Here is a 23,284-nt window from a genome sequence, read left to right as displayed (position 1 = left end):
TTGCATTCTTTCTTCCGTCAGTTATCAACTGTTACTTTTAGCTTGCTTTAGAAAAAAAGTGTAAAAAAAGTATATTTGATTAAAGTTCATTCTAAGTTTTATTAAAAATGCATTTACTTTCTTTTAAAAAATCCGCCCTTCAACAACAAATTTGTACTTTGGGTCGTTGAGATTCCAAATAAATTGTTGCAGGAATATTAACAAATTTCGTAGTTGCTTTTTCAAACAAACTTGTTGTTTTGCCAAATTATTTTCATCTGTGTATCTATACGGATCAAACTAACAATTAAACAAGTAAAAGGCGTTAAGTTTGGCCGGGCCGAACTTTGGATACCCACCACCTCGGGTATATATGTAAACTACCGTTGATCAAAATCCGGCCCAGATCGGTCCAGATTTGGATATAGCTGCCATATAGACCGATCTCTCGACCAAAGGTTTTGCGCCCATAAAAGGCGCATTTATTGTCCGATTTCGCCAAAATTTGGAACAGTGAGTTGTGTGATGGTCCCTCGACATCTTTCTGTAGTTTGACTTTGATCGATCCAGATTTGGATATAGTTGCCTTATAGACCGATCTCTCGATTAAAGGTTTTGGGCCCATAAAAAGTGCATTTATTGTCCGATTTCGCCGAAATTTGGGACAGTGAGTTGTGTTGGGCCCCATGACATTATTTTTCAATTTAGCCCAGATCGGTCCAGATCTGGATATAGCTGCCATATAGACCGATATCTCGATTTAAGTTTTAGTTTTGGGGCCATAAAAGGCGCATTTATTATCCGATTTCCCCGAAATTTGGGACAGTAACTTATGTTAGGCTTTTCGTCATCCGTGTCCTATATGGTTGAGATCGGCCTTTATTTGGACATAACTACCAAAAAGTACAATGACTTGTACTTATTAGAACACTCAAACTCCATGCCGAATTTGGTCCAAATCGGACCATATTTCAATATAAAGGGTGATTTTTTTGAGGTTAGGATTTTCATGCATTAGTATTTGACAGATCACGTGGGATTTCAGACATGGTGTCAAAGAGAAAGATGCTCAGTATGCTTTGACATTTCATCATGAATAGACTTCAAATTTTGACAAATTTTGTTCAGCGATGAGGCTCATTTCTGGTTGAATGGCTACGTAAATAAGCAAAATTGCCGCATTTGGAGTGAAGAGCAAACAGAAGCCGTTCAAGAACTGCCCATGCATCCCGAAAAATGCACTGTTTGGTGTGGTTTGTACGCTGGTGGAATCATTGGACCGTATTTTTTCAAAGATGCTGTTGGACGCAACGTTACGGTGAATGAACACATTTCGAACCGAACACTGATTTTGGTAATAAAATTCAATGATTTGCAAGCGTTGCTCGTTAGTAAGTCTATTCATGATGAAATGTCAAAGCATACTGAGCATCTTTCTCTTTGACACCATGTCTGAAATCCCACGTGATCTGTCAAATACTAATGCATGAAAATCCTAACCTCAAAAAAATCACCCTTTAGCTGTCATGGGGGCATAAATTATGCATTTTTCATCGGATAATGACGAAAGGTGGTTTACATTTATATCCGATTTATATCCAAACTTTACTTAACGCCTCTTTACTTGTGTGTTTTTTTTTTTAAGTGGGGCGGTCTACCACTACCACTTTTTTAGATTTTTGTGATTTATTGTTTCCCAAACATCCCATTGCGGAACAAATTAGAGGGAAACTAACTTCTCACAATATCAATTGAGTGCTGCCCGTTTTAAATTTAAGCTGTTTTATGCCGAGTCCGAACGGCGTGTCACTGAAAAGTGACACCTTTTGGTTGAGAAGTTGCACATGGCTGAAATGCTCACAAATGTTGCCAGCATTTGGTGAGAGGATAACCACCGCTGAAAATTTTTTTAAGGTGTTCTCGCCGTGAGGATTTGAGCGTTTGGGCACGATAGGCGGTCATGCTAACTTACTTAACGCTTAATTATTATACGACTTTCGTAGTTTACTTTCGAGCCCTAAATTTTGTATCCACCGTAAGAGATGGAGACTAGCATATTTTGGAACCTTTTGGACTACGATGTATATTTCATTGATCTGCAGAATTGCATGCAGGATTTGTTCTGATTCTTTTTCATCTCACCATTGTAGCCTCTTAGCTTTAAAGATGTTGCAGTCCTGCGGTTCCTCCTTCGGTTTTTCTTTGGCTTACTGTCAAAGTGATCAATAATTTCTTATCCATTCTTCCATTTGGACCAATTCGGACTTAAGTCATAACTTTTCCTTAATACAAACCTAAAAAAATCTTTTTCTTGTAATTTTTAAATAAAACAATTGCCATGCTCTTCTTTTAAAATATACATATTTTTATTGTTTTGTTTTTCTTTTTGCCGTAACAATAGGTTGCTTAATATAATGTGTGGTTGTTTGTTGTTGTTGTTTTTTTTTCTGAGTGTAGAATCTAGCATATTTAAACTTATAGCCTATATAAGTTATTAATTATCTTAAATAATTAAATTATTTTTATCAAACTTATGAGTGTTGTATTCTTGGTATTCAAATGATTGAGACATAATGCTGAAGAACATAAAGGAATATCTTAAAGTGTTTTTTACAAAAAATAATAAGAAAAATCATGAATATCAAACATATAAGCAAATATAATTTTGCTGATTCAAGAAACACTCTTTCTTACATGGATATACTTTAAGATGAACTATACATTGTTTGAATGATATATGAGATTATGAATATGATTGAAGTCTATTAGGCATACTATTGTGTGACGACTGAAGTGGGATAATGCAATGAAGTTGCTGACGATGACTATGACGATGATGATGATAATATGCTATACGTTTGGGGGTATTGTTCTAATTGAGATTGATTGAATGATTGATAGAGATTGTTTTGCTTTGTTGGTTTTTTATACATCAAAATTATGACTGTTGTAATCAACACACTCACATAGACTTACGGTTTCACATAGATGAACATAGAGTTGTTTGCTTTTTTTTGCATGATTTCTAAGAATGAAGAACAGAGAGTTGCTTGTTTCTATAGATGAATAATAATTACAATCTTACGAGTTGGTTACAAACAAAACTCAGATTGTAAAGGGGGCAGGCTCTAGAGTGATGGACATTTTAATTGAATTATCACAAAAAAGAAAGTGTAAAAGTGTAAAGTTGACATCAATAAGCTTCTATTAAAACCAAAAGTTTAGTTTTATTGGAAGTGTGTATAACAGTCAATTCAAAGCCATTATTTGTAATGAAACATAATATAAAGAAAAAATATTCCGCATCCTTAAGGATTATTCAAAGTTCTTATTTATGAAATCAAAGTATGATGAAACTTTTAGTTCTGTTCCGTATTTTTTTCTTCTAACTATACAGATAAATATGCAGACATTATTTGTAATGAAACACAACATAAAGTTAACATTTTCAGCATTCTTTAGCATAATGTAAGGTTCCTATTTATGAAATCAAAGAGTATAATGAAGCTATTAGTTCTTGTAATATTGAAAATTTTTCTTTCTTTGTTCTATTCAATATAAAATTCCTTCACTCCTTTCACCCACCTTTTTTCTTATATATATATATATAGATAAAGCTTATGTGAATGTGTCCGAATATTGTGTATTGAGTTCATTAGATTATTTTGTTATCTATGGATATAAGTGTGTATATTGTTGTATACAATATGGTTTATTTATTTACAAAGCATATTTGCTGATATTTGCTTAGTTGTTATTCTTTCTTAGCTATATTCTAGAAAAAATTTGTTCTTATATAAAATATTTCATGTTTACACATAGAAGGCATTGTTTTTTGTTTTCTTTATTTTTTCTCTCTTTTGGTTTTCTCCACTTACATTATTTAACTCATAGATATTGGTTTTAGATGTGTTTATTCTTCTTTATTGTATTTAAAAATGAGATTCAAAATATTGTTGCAGTAATGTCAGTTTTTATTTTATTTGCTTTTGGTTTGTAGTGTTATAAAGATTGTAGAGGTGGTAGATTTATTGTATTTTTCTTAGAATAAAACTTAAAAGCTTAACTTTTTTAATAGAAAGGAAAAGGCAATTTTAATTTTTATATTCAAAAAAGTATGAGATGAAAATGTAATCAAGAAAAAATTAAAAAAAAAAAATTTGAAAATTAAGCTTAAAATAAGTACAAAAAACAATAAAAAAATTAAAACTAAACAAAAAAAATAGCAAATATTTTGAAATCTATTTTTAGAAAATCAAATAGAAAACAAGTAAGAGCGTGCTAAGTTCGTCCGGGCCGAATCTTATATACTCTCCACATTTGTCGCATTTGTCGAGTTCTATGCGCAGTATCTCTTTCTAGACACACAAAGAATATGAAATATGAACTGTTATGCTATTGCAGCTATATCAAGTTATAGTCCGATTCGGATAATAAATGAATGCCGAACATTGTAGAAGTCATTGTGTAATATTTCAGTTCATTTGGATAAGAATTGCGCCTCGTAGGGGTCCAAGAAGCAAAATCGGGAAATAGGTTTATATGGGAGCTGTATCAAGCTATTGATCGTTTCAAATCATATTAGACACGTATATTGAAGGTTATGAGAGAAGCCGTTGTACAAAATTTCTACCAAATCGGATGAGAATTGCGCCCTCTAGAGGCTCAAGAAGTCAAAATCCCAGATCGTTTTACATGGAAGCTATATCAGGTTACGTACCGATTTGACCCATATTTGGCACAGTTGTTGGAAGTCATAATAAACAACTTCAGGTAAAATCGGATGAGAATTGCGCGCTCAATTGGCTTAAGTAGTCAAGATCCAAGATAGGTTTATATGGCAGCTATATCAGGTTATGTACCGATTTGCGCCATACTTAGCAAATTTATTGCAAGTCATAATAAACAACTTCAGACAAATTTTCAGCAAAATCGGATGAGAATTGCGCGCTCTAGAGGGTCAAGAAGCCAAAATCCCAGATCGGTTTATATGACAGCTATATCAGATTATGTGCCGATTTGCGCCGTACTTAGCACAGTTGTTGGAAATCATAACAAAACATCTCGTGCAAAATAACAGCCAAATCGAATAAGAACTGCGCCCTCTAGAGGCTCAAGAAGTCAAGACCCAAGATCCGTTTATATGGCAGCTATACCAGGTTGTAGACCGATTTTAACCATACTAAGCACAGTTGTTGGAAATGATACCAGAACACCATGTGCAAAATTTCAGCCAAATCGAAAGATAATTGCACCCTCTAGAGGCTCAAGAAGTCAAGAACCAAGAACGGTTTATAGGGCAGCTATATCGAAACATGGACCGATATGGCCCATTTACAATCCCAACCGACCTACACCAATACGAGGTATTTGTGCAAAATTTCAAGCGCCTAGATTTACTCCTTCGAAAGTTAGCGTGCTTTCGACAGACAGACGGACGGACAGAGGAACGGACGGTAATGGCTAGTTCGACTTAAAATGTCACGACGATCAAGAATATATATACTATAAGGGGTCTAAGACGCATATTTTGAGGTGTTACAAACAGAATGATGAAATTAGTATACCCCCATCCTATGGTGGAGGGTATAAAAATGCATATCTTCTTATATATAAAAGTAAATTTTTGTTGGTTTTTTGGTCGGTTTACGGTATAGTATAGACTCAAAAACGGCTGAACCGATTACTTTGTAATTTTCGCAGATTGTGTAGGTTGATCTGGAAAGAAACATAGGCTATATAGTTTTTTGATATCGGAAGGGGGCGGACCCTCTCCCTTACCCCAAAGAACGACGCAAAATCAAAAGTGTAGCGATCACTGCGTGATTTAATTAATGTGTGGGAACACAAATAAATGTAGGACGCCAAGTAAGTTTTTTACCACAGAAAGTCGTTTAATACGGCACTTTGGTTCGACTTAAAAGAAAACTAAATAATGATTATTTAATAGATAGTCATATAGTCATTTATAGACAACTACCACATGATGATCACTGTTATAGGCGTTAAGCCAATCCAAGCGAGTAGCACTTACATTTAAATTAGCGCCATCTACTGGCTGTTTCCAATTGTTACCCTAATGTTCAAAAATACCAGATCTCGGAGATGGGTAGGGCGATTAAGGCGAAAATTTGGTTTACACAATAACAGTAACCTAAAGGGCCGCCCAACCCCAAGAAACCGCCAAACTGATTTATAGACCAATCACTACAGTATGGATATCAAATTAAAGGTATTTGAGAATAGAAAACGAATCTGATATCCAATTGTGGCACTCAGTGTTTGGTGGTTCAACCCACCACCAAATACCCCTCAAATCAGACATATTACCGACCATGGTAATATGGATCTTAAATGGAAAGACTCTTTGGGATTCGACAACGAAATTAAATTTCACTTTTGGAACCAAGTCTATGGGGCTCCACCACACCCCCAAACCATACTTTTACTGACCATTTGAGTGTTGAAAAATCCACAGCAAAATTGAAATGCATTTTCAACTGAATTTAGGCAGAAATTTTCAAATTTAGAGTACTCCTTTCCATTATTGGGCGCAGCAGAGCGAGCAGGGCTAAACTATCTTCATATATATACAAAAATTAATTTGTGTTTATTTGTTTGTTCCGTATAGGCTCAAAAACGGCTCAATCGGTTTGCTTGCAATTTTCACAGATTATATAGATTGATGCGGAAGGAGCTATAGGCAAAGTAATTTTTATACCCACCACCATAGGATAGAGGTATACTAATGTAGTCATTCTAACACCTCGAAATATTGATCTGCGACCTCATATATACATTCTGGATCCTCTCGACATTCTGGTTCGTACTAGCCATGTCCGTCCGTCCGTCTGTTGAAATCCTGATAGAGCTCGAACGCTTAAAGCTAGCCGCTTGAAATTTTTCACAGATACTTTATATTTTGCAAATGGGTCGATTCAGATTTAGATATGGCTCCTATATAAACCGATCTCACTATTTGACTTCTTGAGCCCCTGGAAGCCGCATTTTTTGTTCGATTTGGCTGTAATTTCGCAAGTGGTGTTGTTTTACGACTTCCAACAACTGTGCCAAGTACGGTCTAAATCAGTCTATAACCTGCTATAGCTCCCATATAAACCGATCTCCCGATTTGACTTCTTGAGCCTCTGGAGGCCACAATTTTTGTCCGATTTTGCTAACATTTTGCACATGGTGTACATTTACGACTTCCAACAACTGTTGGATATAGCTTCCATACAAACCGATCTCCCGATTTGACTTCTTGAGCCCTTACGAGCCGCAATTTTTGTTTAGTGTTTTGTTATGATTTCCAACTACTGTGCCATGTTCGGCCAAAATCGGTGTATAACCTGATATAGCTCCTATGTAAACCGGTCTTTCGATCATCCTTGTTCGGTTCCTAGAATCTATAATTTTTGTTGCTTCGATAGAAGTTTGGTATGTAAAATAAAAGTATGTCCTACAACTGAATTTATTTTGTATACATTTTTAGCAGAATCCATGGTGGCGGGTTCCCAAGATTCGGTTAGATGGAATTATATAGGCATATTGGACGAACATGCCAATATGGAACTCAAATGTAAAGTATTCGGGAGTAAATTACGAGTATGACATTTAAAAAAGAGGTCCAAGAGTGGGGGGCCGCCCCACCCCCTAAATTCTTCTCAATATGGGATCATAGCCAATGATTGGTTTCAACAAAATATACTTGAGAGTATTTTACGAATACGAAATTAAAATATGTGTTCAAGTATCTTGGTGGTCCTTCTACACCCAAATAGGTTAACTGGCAGATCATGACAATGTCGGGATTAAGTGATTGATATATATAAGTAGTATGCGAACATAACCTTAAAATTTTGAGCGTCAGAAGGCGGTGGCGCACAATCGCGGCCACACAAATGGCCGCGCGAAGCGAAGCGGGCCGGGATAAGCTCGTCTTATATATAAAAATGAATTTTGTTTGTTGGAATCCACTGTGGTGTGGCCTGACTGACCTCCGTCCTGCTATGTCTCAGTCGTAGACTCGTCTTCTCATGATCCATATCCCCTCAAAGGATTTTCTTCATCTTGCTGACCGTTTCGCTGATCCGCGTTAGTTGCCCTGCCCTTAAATCGGAGGGTGTCACCCACAAAAGCTTCGCAACGTTAATCGAAATGCTCTTGATAATGAATCTATGAAATTTCATTAACATCGGACAAGGGAATCAAGGGTCAGGCGTTTTTGGGTTAATAAATAAATCTAATCATTGTGTACTTCTGAGTTTTTAAACCACATCAAAAAGAAGAAGAAATTCCTTTTTTCTTTAATTATGTAAAAAAATAATATTTTTTAAATAGTTAAAATTAATATTTTGAATTTTTATTATTTTATTTTAGAATTTATTACCAATTTTATTAATCTTAAAATTTATTAATCAGCTACAAATTTAAGAATAATAAAAACAAGGCTTCTAATAGGAATTATTAAAACAATTCGTAAATAAAAATAATGAAATATTTTTAAATGAATTGCAGAGTGTGAAAAAAAAGTAAAAGCTAACATTTTCTTATATTATAAAATACATTGTTTTTACATTATTTATAATATAAAGAGTTACACTACTCTTGTTTCCATTTAAATTGTTTGCTTCTAACTAAAACTTAAAAGCTTAAAAAGCTTTAAATTTGTGAGATGATAGTTTGCTTTTTTTGTATAAATGTTTAAAACCAGTATTGCATGAATGAAAAATGAAACGAAATGTCAATGGGCGTATAATACAACACATAAACAAAAAACTTAACTTAAATATAAAACTTGAGCTTTAAGTTTGTTTTGTCTGGGGAGAGCTTAATTGTTTAAACTTAATATTAAAAGGCATTTTTTTTCTCAAACTTAAAAGTAAATTTTGTATTGGTAGTTGAATACATGGCTTATACAATTAATTGAGTACAAATAATTTTAAATAATAATCAGTTGATTTTTTTTTGTGTATATATAATTGTTTAAATGTTTTTCAAAGAAAAAAAAAATTTATTTTTTTTTATATTTGTCAGTTAAGTAGATTTAGTTTTGATAAAATTTTTGACTGTAAATTAAGACAAAGAGAAAGCTTTCAAAAGCTTTTGTCAACAAATGCATGGACACATTGTTCGTTTATTTCCAAAACCAGCTATGATCATAAAGAAATGAATGTAAAAACTTTGGCCAAAAAGCTCCAACAGATAGCAGGGAGATTAAGGAACTTAGTTATAAGGCAACATCTTCAAAGCCAAGAGATATTGTAGCTTTAAAAAGCTTTGGCCTATTATGAGAATTCCTATTTTGTTCCTTGATAGAAATTAATATGCCTGTGATTTTATTATGATTCTTCAACGAATTTTTGAATTATTTGACAAACAAAAAAAAAAACTTTGACAAGTTGTTTAATTCAAAATTAAGTTTTCAAAAGCTTTAAAAGCTTTTTGGTTATACTTATATATTTGAATATTCAACTAACAAGAGTTAAAAGCTGTCAAAATCTTTCGAGAGCTTTTAACAAGTGTTTGTCCTATGCTTACATACTTGAACTGCGAAGTCTTTTTATTCATTCAACAGTCTTTGTCAACAAATACATGAACATATTGTTCGCTTTTTACAAAAAATAAAAAGCTATGATCATAAATGAATGAATGTAAAAACTTGTGCCAAAAAGCTCAAACAGATGGCAGGGAGCTTAAGGAACCTAGTTCAAAGACCAGAGAAAGCTTTAAAAAGCTTTTGCTTATTATGAGAATTTATATTTTGTTTCTTGATAGAAATTGATATGCCAGTGATTTTATTATGCAGTTGATATTTTCAACAAATTTCGAATTATTTGACAAACAAAAAAACATTGAAAAGTTGTTTTATTCTAAAATAAGCTTTCAAAAGCTTTAAAAGCCTTTTTACAATACCTAAATACTTCAATATTTGAGAAGTTTTTACAAGCATGTACAATGAGTAATATTTAAATAACAGGAGTTAAAAGCTTTCAAAAGCTTTCAGGAGCTTTTTAAATTTGTTTGTCCTATGCTTTATAATTTGAATTGAGAAGTCTTTATTCATTCGCTAAAATTAAAATTTAAGCATCATACGAAAAAAGCTCCTAAATGCTTCCAAAGCTTTTAAAAGCTTTGTGTCCAATAACTCAATACTTAATTCGAAATATTTTTATATTCATTCGAATTAAGGAGAAAGCTTTCAAAAACTTTGAAGAGATTTTAAAAGCTTTTTTCCAATAATTGCTTGCTAAAAAATATGCAAATTGCCTTTTTTGAAAAGCTTTTTTGAATCAGAAAACTTAAAAGCGTCGCTGTGATTAAAATTTTGACCAACATAAGAAAAAGCTCTCAAATGCTTTTAAAAGCTTTTTACCCAAAAACTCAATATTTGAATTGAGAAGTCTTTATATTCATTCCCTGTGATAACATTTTACCAAAAATAAGAAGAAAGCTTTCAAAGGCTTTCAAAAGCTCTTAAAAGCTTTTTGTCCGATAATTGTTTTCTATGAAATATGCAAATTGCATTTAATTTTTTTTTTTAGTATTTTGAAAAGCTTTTTTACTTTGAAAAACTGGTTCAACAAAATTTAAGTGTCGCTATGATTAAAATTTTTACCAACATGAGTTAAAAACTCTCAAATTTTTCCAAAAGCTTTTTGCCCAATAACTCAGTATTTGAGTTAAAATTTGACGATAATTACGAAAAAAGCTTTCAAAAGATTTGAAAAGCTTTTTGTCCAATTATTGTTTTCTAGGAAATATGAAAATTACCTTTAAATAGTTTTTAAAATTTTTGAAAAGCTTTTTTAAATCAAACAACTGGTTCAACATAATTTAAAAAAGGTCGCTATGTTAAAAATTTTGAACAACATAAGAAAAAAGCTCTCAAATGCTTCCAAAAGCTTTTTGCTTTTTTTGAGAAGTCTTTATATACATTTCCTATAATAAAATTTAATAAAAATATGTAGAAAGCTTTCGAAGGCTTTCAAAAGTTTTTAAAATCTTAAAGTGTCGCTATGATTAAAATGTTGACCAACATATGTAAAAAGCTCTCAAATTTTTCCAAAAGCTTTTTGCCCAAAAACTCAATATTTGAATTGAGAAGTCTTTATATTCATTCTCTATGATAAAATTTAATCAAAATAAGTAAAAAGCTTTCAAAAGCTTTAAAAAGCTTTTTGACCCATAATTGTTTTCTAGGAAATAAGCAAATTGCCTTTAAATATTTTTTTTCAATTTTTTAAAGCTTTTTTAAATCAAACAACTTCAAAGTGTCGCTATCATTAAAATTTTTACCAACATAAGTAAAAAGCTCTGAAAATTTTCCAAAAGCTTTTTGCCCAATAACTCAGTATTTGAATTGAGAAGTCTTTATATCCCTTCCCTATGAAAAAATCGGACTAAAAATAAAAAGAAAGCTTTTAAAGACTTTCAAAAGCTTTTAAAAGCTTTTTGTCCCATAATTATATTCTAGGAAATATGCAATTTGCTTTTAAATATTTTTTTTAAATTTAAATTTAACCAGCATAAGTAAAAAGCTCTCAAATTTTTCCAAAAGCTTTTTGTCCAATAACTCAATATTTGAATTGAGAAGTCTTTATATTCATTCCCTATGATAAAATTTAAACAAAATATGTAGAAAGCTTTCCAAGGCTTTCAAAAGCTTTTAAAAGCTTTTTTTTCCAATAGTTGTGTTTTCTATGAATTATGCAAATTGCCTTTAAATGATTTTTTTTTTAAATTTTGAAAAGCTTTTTTTAAACCAAAAAACTTGTCCAACATAATTTAAGAGTGTGTTTGCTAAATGAAGCTTTTCCAAGCACTTCAGTCCTTTTTAATACATACATATGTTGTGTGTTTGTGTTCTTATTTTTGTTTCCTTTGTCCATGGGAGGGATGGTGGTCTGGTGTTACCTTCCTTGTTGATGCCTAAGGATTTTGGTTTCTCTGGATTTGTGGTTTTGCTTAGTTAAGAGTTGCTGCGCTTCAAATGTTTCATCGGTATAGTACATCATCAAATTGAAACATTTCCGCCTTCTCCCAATTCTATACATCACTCTGCTTGGCATTGGTGTTAATGATGAAAGCTCCATTGATGTGGCAATTTTGGCCGGCCGTCGTTGTCTTGCCGTTGGTGTAGTAGGCTGGAGTTTTGCCATTGGCAAACATAACCGCCGTCTGGGTGGCTCCCACTCCATTGAGATGGGCCACCAAAGGATTTTTGGTGGCCTCTCCAGGGGGTGTGGTCAGAGTGGGGGTCACCGGTGAGGGTTTGATCAGCTCCAGCTTATCATCTGTGGAGCCCTTTAGAGGTGTCTTGACCAAGCCCTTCATATCATTATTCACCGGATGAGGCATGGCATAACGCAATTTGCTCCAGAACCAGGGATCACCCCACTTCAGATAGGTGTTCATTTTCAAATAGGCCTTCAGATCCGAATCCAAATTGTCTATGTTTCCTATATCCCCATATATGATGACTATCACTCGCGCCCTGCCCTCGGTAAGGGAGGCCTGATGTGCAGTCTTGAATTCCATTTTGGCCCACACCGAGTCTATGAAATGTTGCGATAACACCACTATGGTCCTGCGCGAATCCTCTATGGAGCGTACTATTTGATCTGGTATGCACTCACCCACCAGCCAGTCGCGCACATGAACACACAACTTAAACGGTGGAGTGCCATTCTCCAATTGAGGCACCAAATATTCGGCAATAAATTGCTCATCCTTATGCGAATACGAAATGAAGGCATCATATTTCTTATCCTTGTCCAATTCCTCTTCGGTTACAAACCACATGAACATATTGTGGGCATATAGCCATATTTTGATTTCCTTCTGATATTTGTAGTACAGGGCAGCCAGAGTGCCTATTAAAAGACCCACCACAGAAATGGCTATGCTGGCCGCTATATAAAGTTCACTCTCCGAGCAGATATCAGTGATGGACAATTCGCTGATATATTTGGTTGTGGGCCCCAGATTGGCACAGGTCATCTCTCCAAAGTCTCTGATGGCATCATATTTGCGTTGGGCATACATCAACAAGGGCTTGGCCCCACAATCACAGGTCCAGGGATTGCCCGATAGGTATACAGATTCCAGAGTTTTACTCTCATTCAAGAAATTGATGGTACTCTCATTGAAATACTTCAAGGCATTGTAACGCACATCCAAATGGGTCAAATGATAGGGAAGCTGAGTGCCCTCTATGTCTGTCAAGTTATTGCCTGCTGCAAACATCTTAACCACGCTCGCATAGCCTGGTGTTGAGGCCAAAGGCAATTTCATCAATTCATTGTTTTGCACATTCAATTCGGTGCCAGCCAACTGGAATTGTTCAATGCGAGGCAGTGGTGGAACCTTGGTCAGGTTGCCATTGGAACAGTTCACCATTAGAATGCGATCGAAAGTACGCACCCAACATTGGCAACCCTTGGGACAGCGCTTCGGGTTGGTATCCTCATGATCGAAGGGACACAACAGCTCCATGGGTTTCACCTTTTCCACTTCCATGCCTCTTAGGTTTCCGGGTGTACTGCACCTAAGATTTCGGGTGTTCAATATGACGGATTGTTTCAAAGCTTGGCCCCGCTCACCCCTTAGGAATTGCACAAAACTCAGGAGCACACAATCACATTGCACCGGGTTGTCGTTGAGATCCATTTTTACCTTATTCAACTTGGTCTCTGCACTCAGCTCAATGTTTTGAAAGTTGATCATTCTCAACTGATTGTGAGTCAAATTCAAGTGTAGATCAGAGCGCGTCAAGAACTGCAAATCATCCTCGGACAGGGTGGTGATATTGTTGTAGCTTAAATCCAATTCTTGTAAATTCAAAAGTTGAAACTTCCAATCTTGTGGTATGTACATCACTGAATTGTTCTTTAAATTCAAGCGCTTCAGACTCATGCAATGCTGAAAGGGTGAACCTCTTTGATAGGCGCCCAGACCATCCTCCAACATTTGGCTGTAGGATTCACCCAAACTCAGATGATTATTTTCGAAATTGATATCCTCAATACTTTGAGCATAGGCAAATGCCTGGGGATCGATGGTGGTCAGTCGATTGTTGCTGGCATCAAGGGTTTTCAATTTGGTCAGTGAGGCAAAGAGGTCGCTGTGGAAGAGGAAAAAGAAAAATTAAAGACAAAATTTTATTAGAAAAGAGTAGAATTTTTCGAAGAAACTTAAAATAGTGAAATGTCATTTGGTCCGGAGTACTCTTTAGATGGCATCAGAGTATTTGAGAAGTGTTGTTGTTTGTATAAAACAAATTTTGATCTATCAATGAGTTTATTTGAGCTGTACTTTTTCCCAATGCATGTGTTTTTGTGTAATGACAGACTTTTTTTCTGTGACAATTACACTATTTCCGTGGTAAACATGATTCTGCTGTTCATCTGTTGGAAGTTTGTGTAATGACAGACTTTTTTGTGTATCTAATGACAGACTTTTTTTCTGTGACAATTACATTATTTCCGTGGTACACATGATTTTGCTGTGCATCTGTTGGAAGTTGTATTGATCAAAATATTTTGGATCAGCCAATCAGCCAAAATATTTTGATCAATACAACTTCCAACAGATGCACAGCAGAATCATGTGTACCACGGAAATAGTGTAATTGTCACAGAAAAAAAAATCTGTCATTACACAAAAGCACATGCATTGGGAAAAGGTACAGCTAATAGACAGGGTTGTCGAGCGTGGTAAATCTGGTAGATGTATCATAGAGGCATTTTCGCAATCAATACGATTCAAATACAACATAACAACGCGCGGACCTTAAAGTCACCTTATATGGTAGACAAGTCTTCTAACCACAGACGAAATGCGTCCCATAGTGGTTGGTGTGTGTTGCTATCTCTGGCTTTCCTTTTCCATTTGCAAAGAAAATCTCCGATCATTGAGCTCATCTCGAAAGAGAAACAAAAAAAAATTATTTTGAATTAAATGTAACCGTAGCACCCGTTGGTATTGATTAAAGAGAACCAATTACTAATATCGATGAATGGCATCACAGTCTAGAATTATTTCATGCAAATGTTAACCGTGACTGCGCCTTAAATGGTCCAACCGCTTAGTCCGATTTTGGCGTACTCTTTCCAACATTTCGACCGGCATCTCACAAATAAATGGTTTAATGTTGTCTTTCAATGCGTCAATTGGAGTGGGCTTGTCTGTATAGACATGAGCTTTAGCATAGCCTCACAAAAAATAGTCTAAAGGCGTTAAATCGCACGATCTAGGCGGCCAAGTGACCGGTCCCGAACTTGAAATAAAATTTTCACCGAACTCGCCTCTCAATAAGTACGCGTGCTGTGTGGCATGTGACACCGTCTTGTTGAAATCACATGCCATGCAAGTCAAGCTCTTGAATTTTGGGCAAAAAAAACAGTTGAATATCATCTCACGATAACGCCCACCATTCACAGTTACGTTACGATTCGAATTATCTTTGAAGAAGTACGGTCCAATGATAGCACCAGCCCATAAACCCCACCAAACTGTGACACTTTCTGGATGCATTGGTAGCTCTTGCCATGCTTCTGCCTTATCTTCAATCCAAAATCGACAATTCTGCTTATTTACGTACCCATTGAGCCAAAAACGAACTTCGTCGCTCAATGGAAGAAGCGCGCGATGAACTTTCTTAACAGAGCACGCATTTTGATAATAAAATTCAAAATTTGCAAACGTTGTTCGTTTGTAAGACGATTCATGGTTAAATTATAGACCAAACTGAAGATTTAAACCAGTGTTGCCAAAAACATAATAGCTATAAAATCACCCTTTATTTATGCCTGGCCGAACTTAGCGCCGAACTTTACTTGTTTTTCTTTTATTAAATTTTTCTCTAATAGTTTTTTTCAATTTTTGTTTTTTTTTCAGGTAAGTGATGAAGGCCTTGAATTATGAATGGTGAGTACATGCTATCTAAACAATGGGATATGGCAAGTCTCTTTAAGAAGGATGCATTCATAAATGCGATGTATTCTGGGACATCATATTTAGTTGAAGGTGCGTCAGAAGATCGCTTCTAATGGAGGGGATATGGTAGACCCGTCCTTTACATCCAGAAACTCGCTCCAATAGTCTGACCCACAAGGTGTGAAATGTTTGAAAAAGAGATACCAAGAATCGGACGGTTGAGTTATATGCATAATTTAAAACTCTTCCTAGAGAGCATATTGATGCCCATTAGTCTCAATGTCTCAATGCCCAGAATTACAATCTAAAGTGCAGTTATGTGTAGGATAAACTTACAATTTCCACCGAAATAAGCCCCTTTTTGGTTTGATTTTTATTATTCTCAGTTCTTTACACCACAGTAGCGCAGAGGATAGCATTTCCGCCTATGACGCTGAACGCCTGGGTTTGAATCCTGGTTAGACCATCATAAAATTATCGGTATTGGTTAACCCCTGCTAATGCTGGCGGCATTTGTGAGGTACAAGACCATGTAAAAACTTCTCCTCAGAAGAGGTGTCGCCGTTCGGTCTTAGCTTTAAAAAGGAGGCTCCTTATCATTGAGCTTAAACTTGGGGGGATCCAGATTGTGAGAGGACAAAGCTTTTACTGAAAGGAAGTAAGAAGGAGGTCAGTATAGCTATTGCTATCATAACTGGAGCTCACTTATGTAAAATCGGTGCGGCATGTGTAGAGCATGTGGGGGGAGATGATGAGACGTTGGAGCATTCCCATTGAAATTACCCGGCTATCGGGGCACTAAGGTGGGGACACAATACCAGACGTGAACCAAGTTAGGGGCGTGGCATGGAAGACAATTAGGATATTGTAAGTAGCACGGAATTCCTAACATAGATTTTTCATTCCACTGTTTTTGGGTGGGTATAAACCACCATACGTTGGGGGTATACAAATACAGTCATTCCGTTTATAACACATCGAAATTTTGTCCGATTTTTTGTCCGATTTGGCTGAAATTTTGCAAGTAGTGTTCTATTATGACTTCCACCAACTGTACCGAGTACGGCCCCAATCGGTCTATAACCTGATATAGCTCATATATGTGTTGCCCAAAAAGTAATTGCGGATTTTTTAAAAGTAAGTAAATGCATTTTTAATAAAACTTAGAATAAACTTTAATCGAATATACTTTTTTTACACTTTTTTTCTAAAGCAAGCTAAAAGTGACAGCTGATAACTGACAGAAGAAAGAATGCAATTACAGAGTCACAAGCTGTAAAAAAATTTGTCAACGCCGACTATATGAAAAATCCGCAATTACTTTTTGGGCAACCCAATATAAACCGCTCTCCCGATTTTACTTCTTGAGCCCTTACAAGCCACAATTTGTGTCTGATTTGACTGAAATTGAGCATGTAGTGTTCTGTGATGACTTCCAAAAACTGTGCCGAGAATGGTCCAAATCGGTCTTTAACCTGATATAGCTCCCATATAAACTGATCTCCCGATTTGACTTCTTGAGCCTTTATAAGCCGCAATTTTTGCCTGATTAGGCTGACATTTTGCATGATTGGTTCTGTTATGACTTCCACCAACTGTGCCTAGTACAACCTAGTACAATCTAAATTGATCTATAACCTGATATAGCTCCCATATATACCGATCTCCAGATTTTACTTCTTGGGCTATTACAAGCCTCAATTTTGTCCGATTTGGCTGAAATTTTGCATGCATGTGATTTTCTATTATGACTTCCAACAACTTTGACAAGTACGGTCCATATCGGTCTATTACCGGATATAGTTCCCATATAGACCGATTTCCCGATTGGACTTCTTGAGGTCTTACAAGCCGCAATTTTTGTCCGATTTGCTTGAAATTGGGCTCGTGGTGTTCTGTTTTGACTTCCAACTACAGTACCGGTTCAAATCGGTCTTTAACCTGACAAAGCTGCCATATAAACCGATGTCCCGATTTGACTTTTTGAGGTTGATATTTTGTATGGGGTGTGCCGTTATGACTTCCAACACCTGTGCGTAATATGGTCCGAATCGATCTATAACCTGATATAGCTTCCATATAAACCGATCTCCCGATTTGACTTCTTAAGCTCTTGCAAGCCGGAATATTTGTCAAATTTGGCTGAAGTTTTTCGAAATAATCGTCTGAGACCCTATAAAGTCCATATATTGTCATGACATTTTAAGTCGATCCAGCCATGTCCGACCGCCTGTCCGTTCGCCCGTCTGTCTGTCGAAAGCACGCTAACTTTCGAAAGAGGAAAGCTAGGCGCTTGACAGTTTGCGCAAATACATTTTAGTAGTGCAGGTCGTAAATGGGCCATATCGGTCCATGTTTTGATATAGCTGCCATATAAACCGATTTCGGATCTTGACTTCTTGAGCCGCTAGAGGGCGCAATTATTATTCACATTTTTTGTTATAATTTCCAACAACTGTGTTAAGAATGGTCTTAAACGGTCTATAACCTGATATAGCTCCCTATAAACCGATCTGGGATCTTGATTTCTTGAGCCGCTAGGGGCGTAATTATTCCCTGAGTTGCCTATCCGCGCTTGACATTTTGCGCAAATACATTTTAGTAGTGTAGATCATAAATGGGCCATATCGGTCCATGTTTTGATATAGCTGCCATATAAACCGATTTCGGATCTTGACTTTTTTAGCCGCTAGAGGGCGCAATTTTTATCCGATTTGGCTGAAAGTTTACGCAAAGTCTTTTGGTATAACTTTCAAGAACTGTGCCGAATATGGTCCAAATCGGTCCATAACTTGATATAGTTGCGAAATAAACCTATCTCGGATCTTGATTTCTTGAGCCGCTAGAGGGCGCAATTATTACCCGATTTGGCTGAAAGTTTGCGCGAAGTGTTTTGTTATGACTTCCAACGATTGTGTAGAGTATGGTCCAAAGCGGTTCATAACCGGATATAGTTGCCATATAAACCGATTTCGGTTTTTGACTTCTTGAACCGCTAGAGGGCGCAATTATTACCCGATTTGGCTGAAAGTTTGCACGAAGTGTTTTGTTATGACTTCCAACAACTGTGTCAAGCATGATCAAAATCAGTGCATAACCTGATATAGCTGCCATATAAACCGATATGGGATCTTGACTTCTTGAGCCGCTAGAGGGCGCAATTATTATCCGATTCGGCTGAAAGTTTACGCGAAGTCTTTTGTTATAACTTTGAACAACTGTGCCAAATATGGTCCAAATCGGTCTTTAACTTGATATAGTTGCGATATAAACCGATCTGGGATCTTGATTTCATGAGCCGCTAGGGGGCGTAATTATTCCCTGATTTGGCTGAAAGTTTGTACGAAGTGTTTTGTTACGACTTCCAAAAACTGTTCCAAGTATGGTCCAAATCGGTTCATAACTTGATATAGCTGCCATATAAACCGATTTCGGATCTTGACTTCTTGAGCCGCCAGAGGGCTTAATTATTACCCAGCTGTGCTGAAGGTTTGCATGAAATGTTTTGTTATAACTTTCAACAACTGTGCCAAGTATGGTCCAAATCAGTGCATAACCTGATATAGCTTCCATAGAAACCGATTTTGGATCTTGACTTCTTGAGCCGCTAGAGGGCGCAATTATTATCCGATTCGGCTGAAAGTTTGAACGAAGTGTTTTGTTATGGCATCCAACAACTGTGCCAAGTATGGTTCAAATCGGTCCATAGATTGATATAGCTGCCGTATAAATCGATTTCGGATCTTGACTTCTTGAGCCGCCAGAGGGCTTAATTATTACCCGGTTGTGCTGAAAGTTTGCAGGAAGTGTTTTGTTATGATTTTCAACAACTGTGCCAAATAAGGTCCAAATCGGTGCATAACTTGATATAGCTGCCGTATAAACCGATTTTGGATCTTGACTTCTTGAGCCGCTAGAGGGCGCAATTATTATCCGATTCGGCTGAAAGTTTGCAGGAAGTGTTTTGTTATGACTTCCAACAACTGTGGCAAGTATGGTCTAAAGCGGTTCATAACCCGATATAGCTCCCATATAAACCGATCTCCCGCTTATTGAGCCTATAGAGGGCGCAATTCTTTTCCGATTTTGCAGAAATTTTGCAAAATGACTTCCACTTTGGTCTTAAATAGCCAAACCATTTATGGCCCCAATCGGTTTGTATAGCTCCAATAGCATAGCACTTCTTATCCATTATCATTTGTTTCTGTATGAAGAGATATCAGGCGATCCATGGTGGAGGGTATAAAAGATTCGGCCCGGCTGAACTTAGCACCCTTTTACTGGTTTTTATTAGAAGACTTTCTTTGTGTATTCCACCACTGATGGCCTTCCGCATTTGCTGATATCCTTTTTGCCTTGTAGCCAACCCTCATATGCCATTTTTAGCATACAATGGGTGATGGCTTCTTCATGGTTTCTTTTGTTATTTCCTGTTTCAATTTACTAGTATTTGTTTACAGACCTTCTACTTCCTTCTACAACTATCCTTTGCCTATTATATCGAAGTTGCGAGCGTCTTTTTATGCAAACATTTTAAATTTTTTGTTTGTTTCCATTTTGTTGGGTTTCCGTTTCGCCGTTGTTGTTTTTTCTCCATGTAATTCGCTTGATTAACATTCTTCCTGGGCAATAGTTTGTATTCCCTGAACTTTTCTGGTCTGTAATTGATGGGATCAATCGGTTTTGTTTTGTTGTTTTTCTTTTTGTTTGGTTTGACATTATACTGGGTTGTCCCAATGTGTTAGGGTTAAAGGAAAAAGGAGACCTTTGTGTATTCGTCTTAAAATTCCTTGGCAAAAAGTTGGACAATTTTTTTTGTATTTAATTTTGGAGCCATATTGGACTTTTACTAGACTTACACTCATGATTTTGGGATTCTAGAAATAAATTTTAAAAAAATATAATGTTTTTCTTATTCTCACAACCTACCTTGAAATCTCCGTCAATTGATTGTGATCCAATTTCAAAGAAGTTAAATTTCGTGTATTATGAAACAGATGATCTGGCAAGTTGGTCAATTCATTGTAGGACAGCTCCAAATGTATCAAATTTAATTGACTTTCGAATAACTCCTCGGGCAAAGTGCCCAATTTGTTATCCGTTATCAGCACTGTCTCCAAACCGGTAGAATTGGCAAATAAATCCCCAGGAACCGATTCCAAATCGGTGGTTAAGCGTATCTCCTTTAAGTGGGGAAGATTGGCGAAAAATCCTCTGGGCAAACTTCTCAAAGGGACACGATTATTGGTCAATCTTATCAACTTCAAATGTTTGTTACTCTTGAAAAGCCCCTCCGGCAAAGAATGGAAACGATTTTTATTCAAACTAATGGTGCTCAGATTGGGCAAGTATTCAAAAATATCCTCAGGGAAGGTTTCGATGCCATTATTGCTCAAATCCAATTCGGTCAGTGAGGGTATACCGGCAAAGGTCTCCTTGGTGAGATTCTGCAGCTCATTACTCCACAAATTCAAGACTTGAAGTTTCTTTTGGTTGCGAAATATGCCAATGGGCAGGTTTTTCAAATGATTATAGCCCAATTCAATGAATATCAAATTTTCCAATTTGGCAAATATATCCACCGGCAGTTCAACATTATTCGAACGTAAATCTATCCAAGTGATGTTGCGCAATGATGTGTCCGAAAATAAATCCGAAGGCATATGCAGCAGGCGAGATGAACTAAAGCGTAGTCTACCCAGGCCATGAAGGCCACTCAAATGTTCTTTGGTTATGTTGGTGCCCAAATCATTGTTGTTATCAAATAATAGGGTGGTATATCTGGTCACTCCCAATTGTTGGGGTATGCTAGCAATGGGTAAATATCCTGGCAAAGGACATCCTTGAATTTGCACTTGCGTTGTATTGCCTATGGTCATGTTGGGCATTAGCCTATAATCGCGATAATTAATGTTATAGCATTCAATCATTACATGATCACCAGGTCGAATTTTTATGGTAATTTTCGGATCATTGACCGGACATTCGATTTGTAAATCCGTTAGCATGGGTATGCATTCACATTTGGATTTTACCGATAGTTCCATGCAATCCTCACGTAATTTACTAGCCGATGGATTAGCTGTGCTGGCCATAGGCAAATGTGTGCTAATAAAACAGCAGAGTATGATGAACAGCGAGGTGGTGCTGAAGCCTTTAAAGGTTGGCATTTTGTTATGGGCGTTATTGGGCGTGGGCGTTCTTGAACGCCTGCTCGATTTGAGATTCATTTTCTTGGCAATGTTTGTTATCTCTACCACCTAAAGGTGGATGGCGTATAAAAATGTATTTTTATTGCAATCTGAAATGATAGAAGAAAGTAGAGAATGTTAATAAATATAGGATTTTTAGAAAAAAGGTAGGGTAAAATAAGAGTGGGAGTCCTCAACAGACTCATTTAGACAATTTTAACACCTTTGTATTACCACAGTAGCGGCAGACCAAGGCCTCTGGTGGGAATCGAACGCATGACTCTCGCCCTGGTAATCCGAGCACGTTACCAACTCGTCTACCAGGGCGCCTATCTTTATATGTAGTAAAATTGTATAAAGAACTGCCTAAAAGTATGCAATATTTTTTAAAGCCCATAGTATTACAAAACGGAGTTTAGTTTAGTTTATATTTATTGAGTCTTTTTTTTAAACATTGAAGTAGAATTAGAAACATAATAAAGAAAACTTATGACTATAATGTATTATCGCAATAACATATTAGGTAGTTTCAGCACCTGGCTTTAGCATAAAAGGTAAAATGTAATATGGATACATGAAATTAGAATTATTGACGTCCTTGCTCCCGAGACTACTACATTAAATAGAAAAATCTTAATCTAGGGTTTGAACGGAGTTCAAAAACTCTTTGAGCAAACTTTCATCTAAGTTGAATAAGTTTGTGCCCCAGAGCCTCAAAAAGTCAAATCTGAGTTTTGGTTTGAATTTGAGCTATATCAGATTTTATAGCGGTGCGGCCCAAACTTGACATAAATGTTGCAGGTCATAACAGAAATCGACATTGGAAATATGCCAGGAATTTTAGGCCTTTAATTACTTAAGAAGTCCCATTGGGAAGCAGTTGTGCATAATTTAGAGTGGTATATTTTCAAACAAGTCTTTTGAATTCATTTTGAACAAATAATGTTGCATACTTTTAGGCGGGTTTAAAAATATTGTTTTTTCAACTCGAATTGAATGTAAGCATGCTCTTTTTACCCTCTTCACCATAGGATGGGGATATATTAATAAACCAATAGAATTACAAAAAGGTGCTCAAAAACTCTTCGTGCAAACTTTCATTTAAGTTTAATAAGTTTGTGTCCCAGAGCCTCAAAACGTCAATTCTGAGTTTTGGTGTAAATTGGGAGCTA

The 23,284-nt window shown here is 36.1% G+C and overlaps 2 protein-coding genes across 4 annotated transcripts in view; one reads left to right on the top strand and one right to left on the bottom strand.

Annotated features, from left to right (window-relative positions):
- Window positions 1–23,284, top strand: part of LOC106091085 (cation-independent mannose-6-phosphate receptor) — a 376,815-nt gene that overhangs the window by 302,800 nt on the left and 50,731 nt on the right. The gene's annotated exons all lie outside the window — the stretch shown is intronic.
- LOC106087032 (protein toll) overlaps window positions 11,546–23,284 on the bottom strand; it is a 472,358-nt gene continuing 460,619 nt past the window's right edge. For all 3 annotated transcript variants that reach the window (XM_059363764.1, XM_059363765.1, XM_059363766.1), the window contains 2 exons: window positions 20,851–22,222; window positions 11,546–14,107 (listed from right to left, as the gene is read on the bottom strand). In XM_059363764.1, coding sequence (XP_059219747.1) covers window positions 12,031–14,107; window positions 20,851–22,151 — 3,378 coding nt within the window. In that variant the 5' untranslated portion in view covers window positions 22,152–22,222 and the 3' untranslated portion in view covers window positions 11,546–12,030. The remainder of the gene's footprint in view (window positions 14,108–20,850; window positions 22,223–23,284) is intronic.

This window comes from Stomoxys calcitrans, chromosome 2 (genome assembly GCF_963082655.1).
Source record: "Stomoxys calcitrans chromosome 2, idStoCalc2.1, whole genome shotgun sequence".
Taxonomy (NCBI): Eukaryota; Metazoa; Arthropoda; class Insecta; order Diptera; family Muscidae; genus Stomoxys; species Stomoxys calcitrans.
This window is presented reverse-complemented; position numbering and strand designations above follow the sequence as displayed.